General features: G+C 35.7%; 1 protein-coding gene across 2 annotated transcripts in view; it reads right to left on the bottom strand.

Moving 5' to 3' along the window:
- pcsk6 (proprotein convertase subtilisin/kexin type 6) overlaps window positions 1-15,006 on the bottom strand; it is a 101,496-nt gene that overhangs the window by 1,855 nt on the left and 84,635 nt on the right. For both annotated transcript variants that reach the window (XM_051901547.1, XM_051901546.1), the window contains exons 18-20: window positions 12,781-12,884; window positions 10,630-10,759; window positions 5,733-5,845 (exon numbers count right to left, since the gene is read on the bottom strand). In XM_051901547.1, the coding sequence (XP_051757507.1) occupies window positions 5,733-5,845; window positions 10,630-10,759; window positions 12,781-12,884 (347 nt within the window). The remainder of the gene's footprint in view (window positions 1-5,732; window positions 5,846-10,629; window positions 10,760-12,780; window positions 12,885-15,006) is intronic.

Below are 15,006 nucleotides of genomic sequence, written 5' to 3'. Positions count from 1 at the left end.
AGTTCATGAACATTTTTATTAAGGCAACGTATATTACATAATACAGATATATATCACTATAGTTATATTTAACCCGTCCGTTATTGCTGTGGAAAGAATCACGCTTTTTCATGGCCTTTTGAAAGTACCTTGTTGATGCTTTTATACTTTTAAATGTCCTTTTAATATTCGTTGGTTGAAGGGTGAGTAGAAAAATGGCATCTCATTGTACCCAGTTTAAAAAAAAAAAAAAACAAACAAACATATTATTGCGTTCATAGTTCATTATAGGTGTAACTTCCGTTAAGCTGTAAACAGTCAGTGAAAGGCTCTTTCACTGATTGTTTACAGCTTAACGGAAGTTACATCTATAATTCGCGCAAAGCGTCATGGGGCGTAGGAATAAGGTGGATTGTTCTTGATTCAATATTAAAGAACCCTTTATAGGGGCTTTCACATTGAATAGCTCTAGGAACTCAGTTATAGGAACTAGCCACTAGAACTAATTTCTCCCCTGGGCCATGTTCCTGGTTGCATTCGCACCGGTAATAGGAACTCTGAAGCGGCGTGTCTTTAAGTGCGGCGTCTTTAAGTGTGGCGTTTACAAACTTTAAAAACCGGTGGATGAAGGATGCCATAATCAGAGCTGTGTTTGTGGTTTCGTGATAACGGAGATGGAATGTAAACGCGTAACTAATGCGACTGAAAGAGCAAAAAAGTGGGGCTAAGAGACGAAATCTCCTATGACAACTTTCAGTATTACATATCATCGAGGCAGAGAAAAGAACACAAACCTGCAGACAAGGTAAATATGTTTACACTGCTTTTTTTAAAATGTCGGGTGTCTGTGTTTGACATGCGTTTGACCTGCGTTTGACCCATCAACGTACACTTACGTCACTGATAGTTCCTATGGAGCTGGTTTAGACCCTACTCTGAAGTAGGAGCTAATTTAGTTCCCCCAAAAGGACTTCCTAGAACTAAAATCATTCCTAGTTCCTGCGGTGCGAACACGGCAAAATGCGGGTACTTCAGCCAATAGTTCTAGGAATTATGAAAAGGTTCCTCTGGTGCGAAAGCCCCTTATGTCAAAAAAGGTTCTATATAATGAGAAATGTTTTTAGGACTGTCATATCAATCTCGATTAATTGTGTCTAACATAAAAGTTTGTGTTTACATAATATGTGTGTATGTGTGTGTGTATATGTATACACACTCATATATATATATATATATTTTCTAATTGTGATTAATCGATTTGACAGCACTAGTCTTCAAAGACTGCATAATATTTTCATGTTTAACAGGTTATTTCTACATTTTTCTAGTGATAAAGTATGTTTGTGTGCTGGTTAATTCATAAAATGTAATCAAAACAAAACATTAATTAAATCAAAATGAATTAATGAAAACTAAATCCATGAATATGGATATGAAATGCCAGACAGTATGTTTTTTTGTTTTTGTTTTGTTTTTTATATAAATACACATTCAAAGTAAAAAATGCATTCTATTCAAAGAATCCTGAAAAAAGTATCACAATGTCCACGAAAGTCAAATCATCATATTAGAGTGATTTCTGAAGGATCATGTGACACTGAAGCCTGGAGTACATGTCACATGTTGAAAATTCAGCTTTGATTACAGGAATAAATTACAATTTACAATATATTCAAATAAAAAGTGGATATTTTAAATTGTAATAATATTTCACAATATTATTGTATTTTTGATTAAATAAATGCAGTCTTGGTGAGCATCTATTTTGAAAAAATCTTGAATGGTAGTGTAAATTAAATATATAAGTTTTGTTGCGCAGCTTCTTCAGACAAATACTTAATAAAAGCAACAACATTATAATCTTATTTATTTGAAAAATGCTAAACATTTTAATTTCTAATGGTATGTAAACTCATAAGGACAACTCTATGTTTGTGTAGAAGTCACAAGTCTTCAAATGTTTAGAAAATTGAAATAGATTTTTAGATTTATTTTATGCAGCTTCAATAAGTTAATTTTGACTACTTACACTTACACTGAAAATGCATATCAAAAAAAAAAAAAAAAAACAATTTAGAGGTGCAGTAACCAATTTCTGAGAAACGCTGTTGATATTTGAAATCACCAAAACCAACACGCCCTACCCAAAAGGATCTTAAAAGCTCTGTTCACAAACACGCTATGCAACACAGGCACCTCCCCCCTAATAAGTGTATACGCCCCCTACTGCTGATTGGCTACTAGTGTGTTTTGGTGCTCAGTCCGGTCCACTTTTAACCGCGTTTCTCAGAAATCACTTACTGCACCTTTAATAGTCATTTTGCATGTAATCAGTTGCAATTGGTCACTAAATTCAATCTCAAATGTCAACTGTGGTATAAAGAAATGAAGAGTTTCTTCTATTTTCCTCAAAGTGTATCTCTTATTTTCCTCAAATAAGATGCAGCCCATATGCCGCACACTCGATCACTATTGTCTGACACCAGCGGACCGTCTGCTGTCATCTCTCTGCTCTCTGAGTGAGCTGATGGTCATGTTATGTAAGTTTGGACAGAAAGAAAGTTCCAGAGGAATGAGAGGCTCCTGGTGAAAGCATTGTTGCTTCCCTGCCAAAGCTCTGCCTCCACTCACACAACCGCCGTTTACAACAAATCCCCGTTTTATCCAGCCTTTCAATCACGCACGACTCTCTTCCCTTTTATGTTTTCTCCGTATGTCACTCTCTTCTGAAATCTTTCTACTCATTGTGTCCCTCTTTTCTACGCTCTCTAACTGGCAGCTTTTATAGTTGTGCAACAAACTGTGTTTGAGAAGATTTGAAGTCTGAAAGCCCCATAAAAACTCAGCTCAGGTCAATTTGAAGTGACATCATTCTTCTCAATAACTCCATGTGACTATAACAGCAAAAATCTCCTCAAAAAAAAAAAAAAAACAAAAAAAAAAAACTTGTGAAAAAGTAACCAATGAACCAAGTGAAAGCCAGTGAAAATATATGAAGGTTTAAGGTTTCAGTTGAAGGATTTAATTTAAATAATAATTATTTAAATTGAATTACATAGTAAATTAATATTTATTAGCCTGATTCACTATTCTATTCAACGAATCAGTCACAGTAACTCATGAATCAGTTTTAAACTCACGAGTCATCACTGTATGTATATGCTAATCAGTGTAATTATCGACTAGTTCGTCATATGACAGAGCAAGATAAAATATAATTACTTTTTATATATATATATATATATATATATGTCAAGCTCCTTTTTGAATATGAGGGAAGTAAATGATGACAGAATTTGTAGAATGTTTTCACAGATGAAGTTGTTGAAAAGCGCTGCCTTTGCTCTCCTCTGCAACAATACAGAAGAATGAAGGGAAAATACTTATGCACAAACACTCTCTCTTACGTTAATGTTTGCAACAGCACACACACGTACACTAAACTCCACAGATAACTCACTCTTTCACTCTAAATCAATCACAAGAGCTCGATAGAGCACGATTAACTGCATCTGCTGCTGTCACCCTCCTCAACAACACCAGCAGATGAGTCGGGTAGGGAATTGATTGAATGCGATAAGAGAAAGACTGGGTGCTGTGAAATAAAATAAATATTTTGTATTGCATTGTCACACACTGCAGTAAACAATGTAGCCTGATCCAAAAAACAAATGAGTCATATGAACCGGATTTATTTAGTGAATCAATCACAATGACTTATTTAAGGGATAGTTCATCCAAAAAAGGAAATTATCCCATAATTTACTCACCCGTAAGCCATCCTAGGTGTATATGACTTTCTTCTTGCAGTCAAACACAGTCGGAGTTATGTTAAAAAATATTCTGGCTCTTCCAAGCTTTATAATAGGAGTAAATAGTAACTGAGATTTTGAAGCCCAAAAAAAGTGCATCCATCCATCATAAAAGTAACCCATACGGCTCCAGTGGGTTAATAAATGCGTTCTGAAGAGAAGTGATGGGTTTTTTTAAAAAGAAAAATATCCATTTTTATAACTTTATAGACTATAATCACTGTGCGTTCACAAGAGTTGAGTTCCAGCGTATGATGTAGGATGTAGGAGTAGCGTAAACTTATGTGAGATTAAACACCTCTCGCGGTTCAAAGAAATAGGGCTGAGTAACATGAATTAGAAGTTGGTTTAGACTTCTAATTCATGACCGGTGTTTTGTTTTGCTCTATCCTCTGTGCTTTTGCTTTCGTCAATACATCATGCGTCAGGTCAAAGTTCACTCTACTGCCGGAATCGACTCACGTACAGAAGCCAGTGATTATAGTCTGTAAATTTATAAATATAGATATTTTTTTTACAAAAACGCATTGCTTCGCTTCAGAAGGCCTTTATTAACCCCCTGGAGCCGTATGGATTACTTTTATGATGGATGGATGCACTTATTTGGGCTTCAAAATCTAGGGTACCATTCACTCCTATTATAAAGCTTGGAAGAGCCAGGATATTTTTTAATATAACTCCGATTGTAGTCATATACACCTAAGATTTGATGGTGAGTAAATCATGGGATCATTTTCATTTTTGGGTGAACTAACCCTTTAATCAGTCTTAATCTCATGACTCCTCACTGTATGTGTACTTATTGCTAATGAGATGTAAATCGTGTAACTGGAAATTCAATTAGATTCTCTAAATTAAATTAAATTTACTAGATTAAAATAAAAAAAATGTATTAAATGTTTGTTTGAACATAAGATTCAACAACTGAGACATAAACTGAACAATTTTCACAGACATTTGACAAACATATATGGATAATGAATAATGAGACCCTGAACATATATTTTAAATGTTACACTAAAAAATGCTGGGTTAAAAACAACCCAAATCAGGTTGAAAATGGACAAACCCAGTGACTGGGTTGTTTTAACCCAGTGGTTGGGTTAAATATTTGCCCATTTGCCCAACGTGCTGGACAGTTTTATTTAACCCAGCTATTGTTTAAAAATTACTATATGTCTGGCTTAAAATGAACCCAAAATAGGTTTAAAATTTAAAAAAAATCAGACACATAATTACTAGAGAAAACAATAATAATCAAAAGGTGAACATTTATTAATAAGCAATTTAATAAATGTTTATTGTTTAACTATTATTCATTGAGTTAAATAAAACTACCCAGCAGGTTGGGCAAACATTTAACCCAATCACTGGGTTTGTCCATTTTCAACCCAACTTGGGTGGTTTTTAACCCAGCATATTTTAGTGTGTAATATTAATATTATTTTTTAAATTATTAAATAACTAATAATTAGCCTGAATCATGAGTCATTGCTGTGTGTGTACCTAATGCTCATTAGATGCAAATCAGTGTAATTATTGACTGGTTGTTCATACGGCAGAGAAAGATAAATGAACTAAATAGGTTTTCTAAGTTCATGTTAGTTTATCAGCTTTACATGAATAAATAAATAAACTTTTTTTTAATAAAAACATATATATTTAATTAACTACATATAATTTAATTACATAGATAATTAATTAGATTAAAATAAATAAATACATAATTAAATTTCTAAAAATTCCCCTCTGTACACATAAAATGTTTCCTGCACCGTAATTAAGACTCCCGCTGCTGCGAATGAGAGATGAAATGAGACGTGAATCAGCCGTGAATCATTCCAGCAGCCCTAGTAATCTGCCGACGGGGTCTGTGTCCACATGTGGTGAAAACTGGAGTACAACAAACATTAACAGCGACGACTGTTCAAAGGAGCGTACCATTGTTACAGGTGGCGTTCATGATGCACGTCCGACTGACGAGGCTGTATCCGTCCTTGCATTGCGTGCAGCTCGTTCCAGGACCCTGACAACTCAAACAGTTCTCCTCACACCTGAAGATGGACAGAAAAACTTCACATGAGTCTCCTCTTTTCATGTCTAAAAAGATCAATAAAAATGACAGATTTCCTGAAAACACGAACGAAGCCAGGCGACCAGAACAGGAGCATCATCACATGAATATGTATGAAGGTGTGCGGCCGACCAGGTCTGATGCATCAATGCCAGTGAGTGACAGCCGTAAAAAGAGCGAATGCCTTGAATCATAAAGTGACATTTTAGTACTTTTTAGTATTGGTTACTTTAGTTGATATGAATCAAATTGTGATATTGGATCTTGTAGGATAAACATTGAGCTTACTGAACATAGTTTAGAGCTTGTTAATTCAAACACTTCAGTGCTCTACATCTACTAGTCCAGGTCATTACTTTCAGAGTTGAAAGAGATCACATACCCTGATGTGCTTCTGACAGCTCAGAGCGTTCACTGTGAATGAGAATTAATGCTCGTCTCATTCACACACCGGGCCACACTGCAACAGAGTCAGACTGATGATGCTGCTAGATATCTGACAAACATCTCTGTCTTCATCTCTATGGCATTACTGACTTAAATTTATACGCATATTAAAGGTGACATATCATGAAAATCTGAGATTTTTTCCATGTTTAAGTGCTATAATCAGGTCCCCGGTGCATCTACCAACCCAGAAAACGTGACAACCCAGTAACTTTGTTTTGGCAAGTCTTTCTCTGAAAGCATGTGAAAAAACGAGCCGCTCAGATTTCGCTCCCCTTGTGACGTAGGAAAGGGGATCTTATTATAATATTACCACCCCTTGAATTTGTATGTTTCCACCTATGGCGCCGCCATTTTGTTTTCGCAAGCGAAAACAGTGTACCAGCTCTATCTAACTGTTCTGTTGTTGGCTGCACAGATGAGCACAGAACACTATTTAGAGTCTCGTTAGCTTGGATAGCCTGCAAGTTAACCCTGGCGAGCTTGACTGCTAAAAAAGGAGCGTTTCTGTCCGAGTGATATTTTGGAAAAAATATTAAACCATTCACAGCATTTGATAGCAATCATAAATGTTAGCCTGGTGTGTATGGCTCTGTTTGGCAAACAGGTACGCTATGTATAGTGGGCGTCCATACAGGTTTTGCACAAAAGATTAACTTGACGGCACATGCTAGTCAATGAGTTGAATCAACTCCACAGTAACTACATAAATTTATCCACTAACCGTTCAGAAACGTGCAGTTTCATTCTAAAAGTTGTAACTTCTTCCTGAGTTTCTCCATCAGTGTCCGACTCCGGTTTGATCAATGTAAGGCTGAACACCATTACTGACAATCCTCATTTTGTCTGTGTGAGATTCTCCTGCTTTGTTGTTGTTGAGCAACCGAAGCATGAGCTGTTAAAGCTCCGCCCTCTTCTGGAAAGGGGGCCGGGGGCAGCAGCTCATTTGCATTTAAAGGGACACACACAAAAACAGCGCGTTTTTGCTCACACCCAAATAGGGGCAAATTTGACAAGCTATAATAAATGATCTGTGGGGTATTTTGAGCTGAAACTTCACAGACACATTCTGGGGACACCAGAGACTTATATTACATCTTGTGAAAAGAGGCATAATAGGTCCCCTTTAAAGGAAAATCATTTTACTCACCATCATGTTATTCCAAACAGATACAAATTTCTTTCATACACGTTTGAAACAACAGGAGAGTGAATAAATGATGACTGAATTTTCATTTTTGGGTTAACTGATCCTTTAATTTGGTATCAAAAAGAGTGAAATTTCACAGGTACTTTAATTTTTTTGGTTTTTAAAAAAGTCTCTTATGCTCAACAAGGCTGCATTTATTTGATACAGTAAAAGTAATATTTAGAAATACTGTTACAATTTAAAATAGCTGTTTTCTATATATTTTAAAATGTAATTTACTCCTGTGATCAAAGCTGAATTTTCAGCATCATTACTCCAGTCTTCAGTGTCACATGATCCTTCAGAAATCATTCTAATATGCTGATTTGCTGCTCAAAAAAAAAAAAAAGATTATTATCAAAGTTGAAAACAGTTGTGCTGGATTATATTTTTGTGGAAACCATTATACATATTTTCAGGATTTTTTGATGAATTGATGATGCATTTATTTGAAATCTTATGTAACATTAGAAACGTCTTTGCTGTCACTTTTGATAAATTTAATCCATCTTTGATTTATAAAAATATTAATTTATTTTTAAAAAATTATTAAAATTACCTCAAACTTTTGAACAGTAGTGAATGTTCACAGAGAAAGTTTTCACACAAAACGAATAACAAGCGTGTGCATACAAAACAAGTTCTTCCCCTCTTTCCAATGACGAATCTTCATGTAAAGCAGGTGTGCCACTCTCAAAACCAGTTAAAACACAATAAACACCTTTTATAAAGGCCCAGGCCCATTATGATTTGAAGCAGGATAATTTATCATTATAAAATATACAAGCTCTGATTGATGTAAAAAATGACAACAGCTCTAAGGCCATTCATAACAGCTGTAGTGTTGAAGAACAGCTGTAAAATTGTCCTTGGCACACCGTATGTGACCTCTGGGCACTTATATAGTATTTACTATATGTACTTTGTCATTTGCTGGTATATGAGCTCAAACTGGATGTCTTCCACTGCATATTGGTTACCTCAGGGCCACACTTTACCTCTGTTTTACAGCTGTCTGATCTATTTGACTCCAGTGAACATCAACCGTACTCAGAGAAGAACCCATCTCTACTCCAATCACCATCCATGACCTTCATAAAAGCCTCTATTTGCTTTAGACAGCGTTCATAAAGCAAAAGACTGTTGCTTTATAAATTGTGCCGTGCAGAGGCGGCTATCCTCTCCCGCTGCCCTTATGCTACATTACAGGAATCTAAAACGCAGTGATGGAGTTGTAAATCTCACCCATACATGAAAGATCAGTGCTGAACCTTCCTCTGCTGCTTCTGTCTGATTTTATCTGCAAAACTGATTGCTTATTGATCATTGATATGGAGATAAAAAAAAAAAAAAGCAGTTCCGGATTCCAGTTCCGATTCCGATTCTGCTTATCAATTCCGATTCTTATTGATTTCCAATTTCGATTACAATAAGGTAAAAAAAAAAAAAAAAAACCTTAGATATCATTCACATTTATTCTAAGTCTTATTGCAAAACATTTCATTGTAGCTGAATACCATGAACAAAAATCAACAGGCTAAAAAACATTTACACAAGAAACTTTTGCCTATGGTTTAAAAATACCATAGCAAAAACAACTAGCCTAACTAATACAAATTTCAAGAATTATTAAAGACAAGTAAACACTCAGTAATTAAAAAAAGAACAAATAAACAAATTAGCAATCACACAAATAAATACAACTGAACAAAGATACAATTGAAGGTTATTCAGGTACTGAAATGTAAAATAACACTGCACTTTATAAATAAAATATACATTACAAATATAGTTACAAAAGTTATTCAGTCAAGAACAGCGAGTCAATTTTGTCTTTGTCTTTTGTTGTTTGATTAATGTTATTATAGGTACGGCAGCAGGAATATTAGTCTGCTGTCACTTTAAGAGTTGTACAGATACAATATATTGTTATGAGTTTTCTTTGTCAACTGTTCACATTCACTTAAGACATAACCAACTGTTTACACTAGGATATTTTGACATTTTTGTGTGTATTTGTCTGTTTAAGTGCAAAAAGACGAAGAGAACTCAGTTCAGTATCGCACACTATTCAATATGTATGAGAGGTGACTTTCTGTGCGCATGTTGCTTTGATGTGTGCGCAGCACAAAAAACGACGCGCGAGTCTTTGGTTTAAAATCACATTAAAATCACTTTTTCTGTGAGCGCGCTTTGGATATGTGCGCACCAAAGAAAACAGCGTGAGAGTCTTCTTGTGCTTGAATGGTTTAAAGTCATGTTAAAATGCACAAAAAGGAATCAATGAGAGGAATCAAAATTTTAATTTTATAACAAGTATCCGATTCCAGAACTGAAATTGATTTTCGATCCAAACTCTAGCCTTGCCTCTTTATTTAGCATATGCCGTGAGTAGGAATTATTTAAATGAGGAATATTGTGATATGTTCATTCCTGGAAGAAAACTCAAGACTACAATGGAGGCGTTTCAGGGAGTTCAGAAACAGTGACACTGATATAGAGAATAACTCCCGCTGGAGGGACTTTGTCACTTTGCAGACCTTTTTCATGCTCAAACAGCAACATTACACACTAAAGATAGTTGAATATGTAAAAAAGCAAAATAGGACCCTTTTAATACTTCGTTTAACTTTATCAGAAACACTTGATACTTTTAAAAATGCATGGTTATTGATAGACAAATAAGTAAGAAATTATTAATTTAATATGTATATTCTATTATTTTTTAATGCTGTCTCCATAAAATTATTGGCGGTCATTTGTCCTATATGCATCGCTGTTTATTGTTTGCATTTATTCATTCCACCATGGTGAATTTTTGGAGGATAAAGGCATTACTTTTGTTCAAGTTTAAGTCAACCACTGTATTAACAAATGTTGCTGTAAAATGCGGAATAATACAACCGCACGGAAATACTAGGCTAGAAATGCCGAGACAGCGAGAATGAGCTTGAAAGTTTATTACGTCTGCCACTAAGGGGTGAATTCCGGCAGTCGTGTCCGATTGTTGTGTGTAGTGGAAAGGCAGCTTTGGTTTCTGTCTGAATGCATAACTTTATAACTTTAACTTTATATGCATAACTGTACTCCAATGTACAGTTGCCATCTGAGACGTGTGCATGACTCACTTGCGGCACATCCTCTGTGAGAATCCCGCAGCCTCGCTCCTGTAGTACCCGGGAGCACATGTCTGAACGCACCGCCACTCCTGCTGTAAGAAATCAGCCGCACACTGAATGCACTCCTCCAGTCCCGGCCCTGCAAACACAACCACACTATTAGCTCAACGCTGGTGGTCTGGAATTGGTTTTCAGTTATTTATATTTGCGTTTCATTGGGGTCTTCGCTTGAGGCGTGTCTGGGACAGCTGGTGACAGAGGCTGACGTTAACAATGCAATGTTATCATTAATCAGTGGCATGATACAATGTATCAGGTTCAGCTGAAGATGACAGATGATTAGCTGAAAATCAGGATCAGACCACAAAGGCGACTTTCTTGCCTGCTTCCAGCCGATCAGCTCATCTCTGAGATTAAAGCAAGATTACGAGAGACTTTCTTCGATAGGTCAACCATGTGATCTCTTTCAAAGGTGCTTGCACATAATCATCAAAAGGATGTATGCTTTTATATCATACTAGTCATATAAGTTTGGGGTCAGTAAGATTTTCTTTCATTTGAAAGAAATTAATATTTTAATTCATCAAGGATGCATTAAACTGATCAAAACTGACAGTAAAGGCATTACAAAAGATTTATATTTCCAATAAATGCTGTTCTTTTGAACTTTCTATTCATCAAAAAATTCTGGAAAAAAATGGTTTCTACAAAAATATGAAGCAGCACAACTGTTTTCAACAATGATAATAATCATAAATGTTTCTTGAGCAGGAAATCAGCATATTAGAATGATTTCTGAAGGATCATGTGACACTGAAGACTGGAGTAATGATGCTGAAAATTCAGCTTTACTGAACGCTACAGTATACACATGAAGTATATGAGCGCTTGTACACACAACTGAATTCAATAGTCATACAAACAAAAAATGGGAAAAAAAGATGTTTTAAGTAGACTGAAATGTTTTGAAAGGAAAAAAAAAAAAAAATCATCATTGAATGAAATAAACGACTGCTTCTCAGTCTACTAATTTAGATGGAGTATGTTACAGTGCATTGTGGGATTGCCGTCTCCACGAATGATGCATGCCATGCTGCTTTTAGAAAATAATAATATTTCCTACTTTCCCCCAGTTTCACAGACAAGGCCTAAGCCTAGTCCAAGACTAAAAGGCATGTTTGAGCTGTTTTAACTGACAGCAGCTTAAAATATATCTTAAAATATGTCAGTGCTAATATGTCAGTGCAAATACGTCGTTGTTTTGCCTCAAGATGCACACCGGTAATGTTTTTTTCTAAGGCATGTTTATAAAAGCTTAATCTAAGCCTTGTCTGTGAAACCAGCCTTAATGTCTTAAAATGCTGCCTAAAATACCCCATAGCTCACTATAGGGTTTGGAATGGAGTCCATGACTATGTTAAATGAGGTAGAAACACACACACACACACACACACACACACACACACACTCGGGCTAATCTGTCAATTTACTTCCCTCCGCCACGCTGTGTCTATAACATTAGCTCTCCACATTTCAGCGAACTTGGAAAGCAAACAACTCACGGCTTATCAGTCGTCTCTGGTGAGCTGGTATAATGAACTAAGTTAATTAAGTTCTAAGGCTGAGCAGCAATAGTGAAACAGGACTGGCAGGGGCTCTTTCACTCCTGCTGTCCTGAAAACAAGACAAACTCTTTACTCTTGCGTCTCTCACTGCGAATTGATTCTGCTCCTGTGGTAAACAAGTTAGGGAAGACATCTGATCTCATTCCTCTACTTTTGCATTGAGTTCATTTCATATTCTGTGAGTTATATTTGAGTCAGCTGCACTGATTCTGAATGAGACTCATGATGACACAGTATACTGATGTAAATCAATGTTTCTCAACTCTGGCCCTCAACGTCTGTGGCAGTTTACCTGTCTGTGATTTTTGATTAATTTTGAAGACCCTGATTAGTTTGTTCAGGTGTGTTTTTGTTCAGGGTTGTAGCTGTATTGACCTTTATGATACTACTAGGAATTTTTGTTTATCGTTTGTTGTATAAAATTGTGTGTTTGTTCTGAATATAATGGCTGACAAATTACTTGTGGCTGTGATATTTACAGTAAGTACAGAAAATTGGAATAGAATAGAATAGAATAGAATAGAATTAAAATGACCTGTGCATGTGGAGCAGGAGATGTGGCAAGGGCTGCACTTCATTTCTTCCAAGTTAAAATAAGTTCTATTGGTACACTCTGGAACGCAGGTCATTCCTGCCAGACTTTAATCAGGAAAAAAGAAGACGACGACAGAAAGATTAAACTTATATCACAATTCATCATGGAAAGCAAAAACAGCAATTATATCAAAATTATCAGAACATTAACATGTGACTGCGACATTTACATATCAACACTTTTTATGCAAATTAAGACTATTCACACCAAGAGCAAAACAAAATGTATAAATGTAATTTTGTAAAATTATATCATTTGAATTCTATGGTTTTACGTATCAGGACATAATAAAAAATCATCTGGTCTTTATCAGGTCTTAAAATGAGGTAAATACAACCTCAGATGAACAACAACACATGACATATTACACCGTGTCATGGTTTATTTAACAAACACTAGGCCACAATGGAGAAGCCATGTGTGACAAACTAAGTACACTCTATGATTCAGTTATTTGTAGGACCAAATTTAGTAATAACTTAAATAGCAATAAGTTGAAGTAATCATTTTCTGTATGACTTTATCAGGTCTCTCACATCGTTCTGGAAGAGTTTTGGCCCACTCTTCTTTACAGTGTTGCTTCAGTTCATTGAGGTTTGTGGGCATTTGTTTGTGCACAGCTCTCTTAAGGTCCCGTTACAGCATTTCAATTTGGTTGAGGTCTGGACTTTGACTGGGTCACTGAAAAACCTTGATTATTTTCTTTTTTAGCCATTCTCTTGTAGATTTGCTGGTGTTCTTGTGATCATTGTCCTGTTGCATGACCCAGTTTGGCCAAGCTTTAGCTGTCAGACAGATCGCCTCACATTTGACTCTAGAAAACTCTGGTGTACAGAGGAGTTCATGGTCGACTCAATGACTGAGATGCCCAGGGCCTGTGGTTGCAAAACATGCCAAAAGTCTTCACCGCTCCACAAGTATGATGGACAGTTGGTATGAGTTGTTTGTGCTGATATGCTGTCTTTAGTTTTCACCAAACGTGACACTCTGCATTATGGCCAAATATCTCCACTTTGGTCTCGTCTGTCCAAAGAACTTTGTTCCAGAATTCTTATGGTTTGTTCAGATGCAACTTTGCAAACCTAAGCCGTGCTGCCATGTTCTTTTTAGAGAGAAGAGGCTTTCTCCTGGCAACCTTTCCAAACAAGCCATACTTGTCCAGTCTTTTTCTAATTGTACTGTCATGAACTTTATCATTGAACATGCTAACTGAGGCCTGTAGAGTCTGAGATGTAGCTCTTGGGTGTTTTGCAGTTTCTCTGAGCATTGCACGGTCTGACTATGGGGTGAATTTGCTGGGACGTCCACTCCTAGGAAGATTGGCAACTGTCTTAAATGTTTTCCACTTGTGAATAGTCTTCCTCACTGTAGAATGATGGACTTCAAATAGTTTGGAAATGGCCATATAACCCTTCCTAGATTAATGGCGGCAACAACTGCTTCTCTAAGATCACAGCTGAAGTTGTTCCTCCTTGGCATTGTGTTAACACACACCTGAAGGCTCCAGACCAGCAAACTGACAAAACTTCTGCTTTTATAGAGGTGATCACACTTTCTGACATTTGATTATCAGCACCTGACTTTGTTTTTTGTTAAATAAACCATGACACGGTGTAATATCTCATGTGTTGTTGTTCATCTGAGGTTGTATTTACCTCATTTTAAGACCTGCTAAAGACCAGATGATGTTTTATGTCCTGATGTAAAACCATAGAATTCAAAAGGGGTGTACTTTCTTTTTCACATGACTGTATATTATAGAAATAAATAATAAAGTATTTTAATATTTAGAATAGTATATTTATGTATATAATAAATTATTTCCAAGTTGACACTGTAACCAACATGTACAAAAATACTGCTTACCGTAATAATAATTATTATTATTATAACATAAGTGGAATTTCCATTATATATTATAGAAATAAACAATAAAATATTTTAATATTAAGAACAGTATTTGTTACTTACAACATGTGCATTATTTTACTAACCCTTAAACAATGTTACATTATTTCCAAGTTCACACTGTAACCAACATGCACAAAAATAGTTACATTAAAATTATTAATTATTATTATTTGTTTGACAATTAATCGACAGATAAAATTTTATAATTGTAACAGCAAACATATAGACAGTAACTACAAACTATTTACACCAAGA

Source organism: Ctenopharyngodon idella, chromosome 7 (genome assembly GCF_019924925.1).
Source record: "Ctenopharyngodon idella isolate HZGC_01 chromosome 7, HZGC01, whole genome shotgun sequence".
NCBI lineage: Eukaryota > Metazoa > Chordata > Actinopteri > Cypriniformes > Xenocyprididae > Ctenopharyngodon > Ctenopharyngodon idella.
Note: the sequence above shows the minus strand (reverse complement) of the source record. Positions and strands in the feature narration are given on the sequence as shown.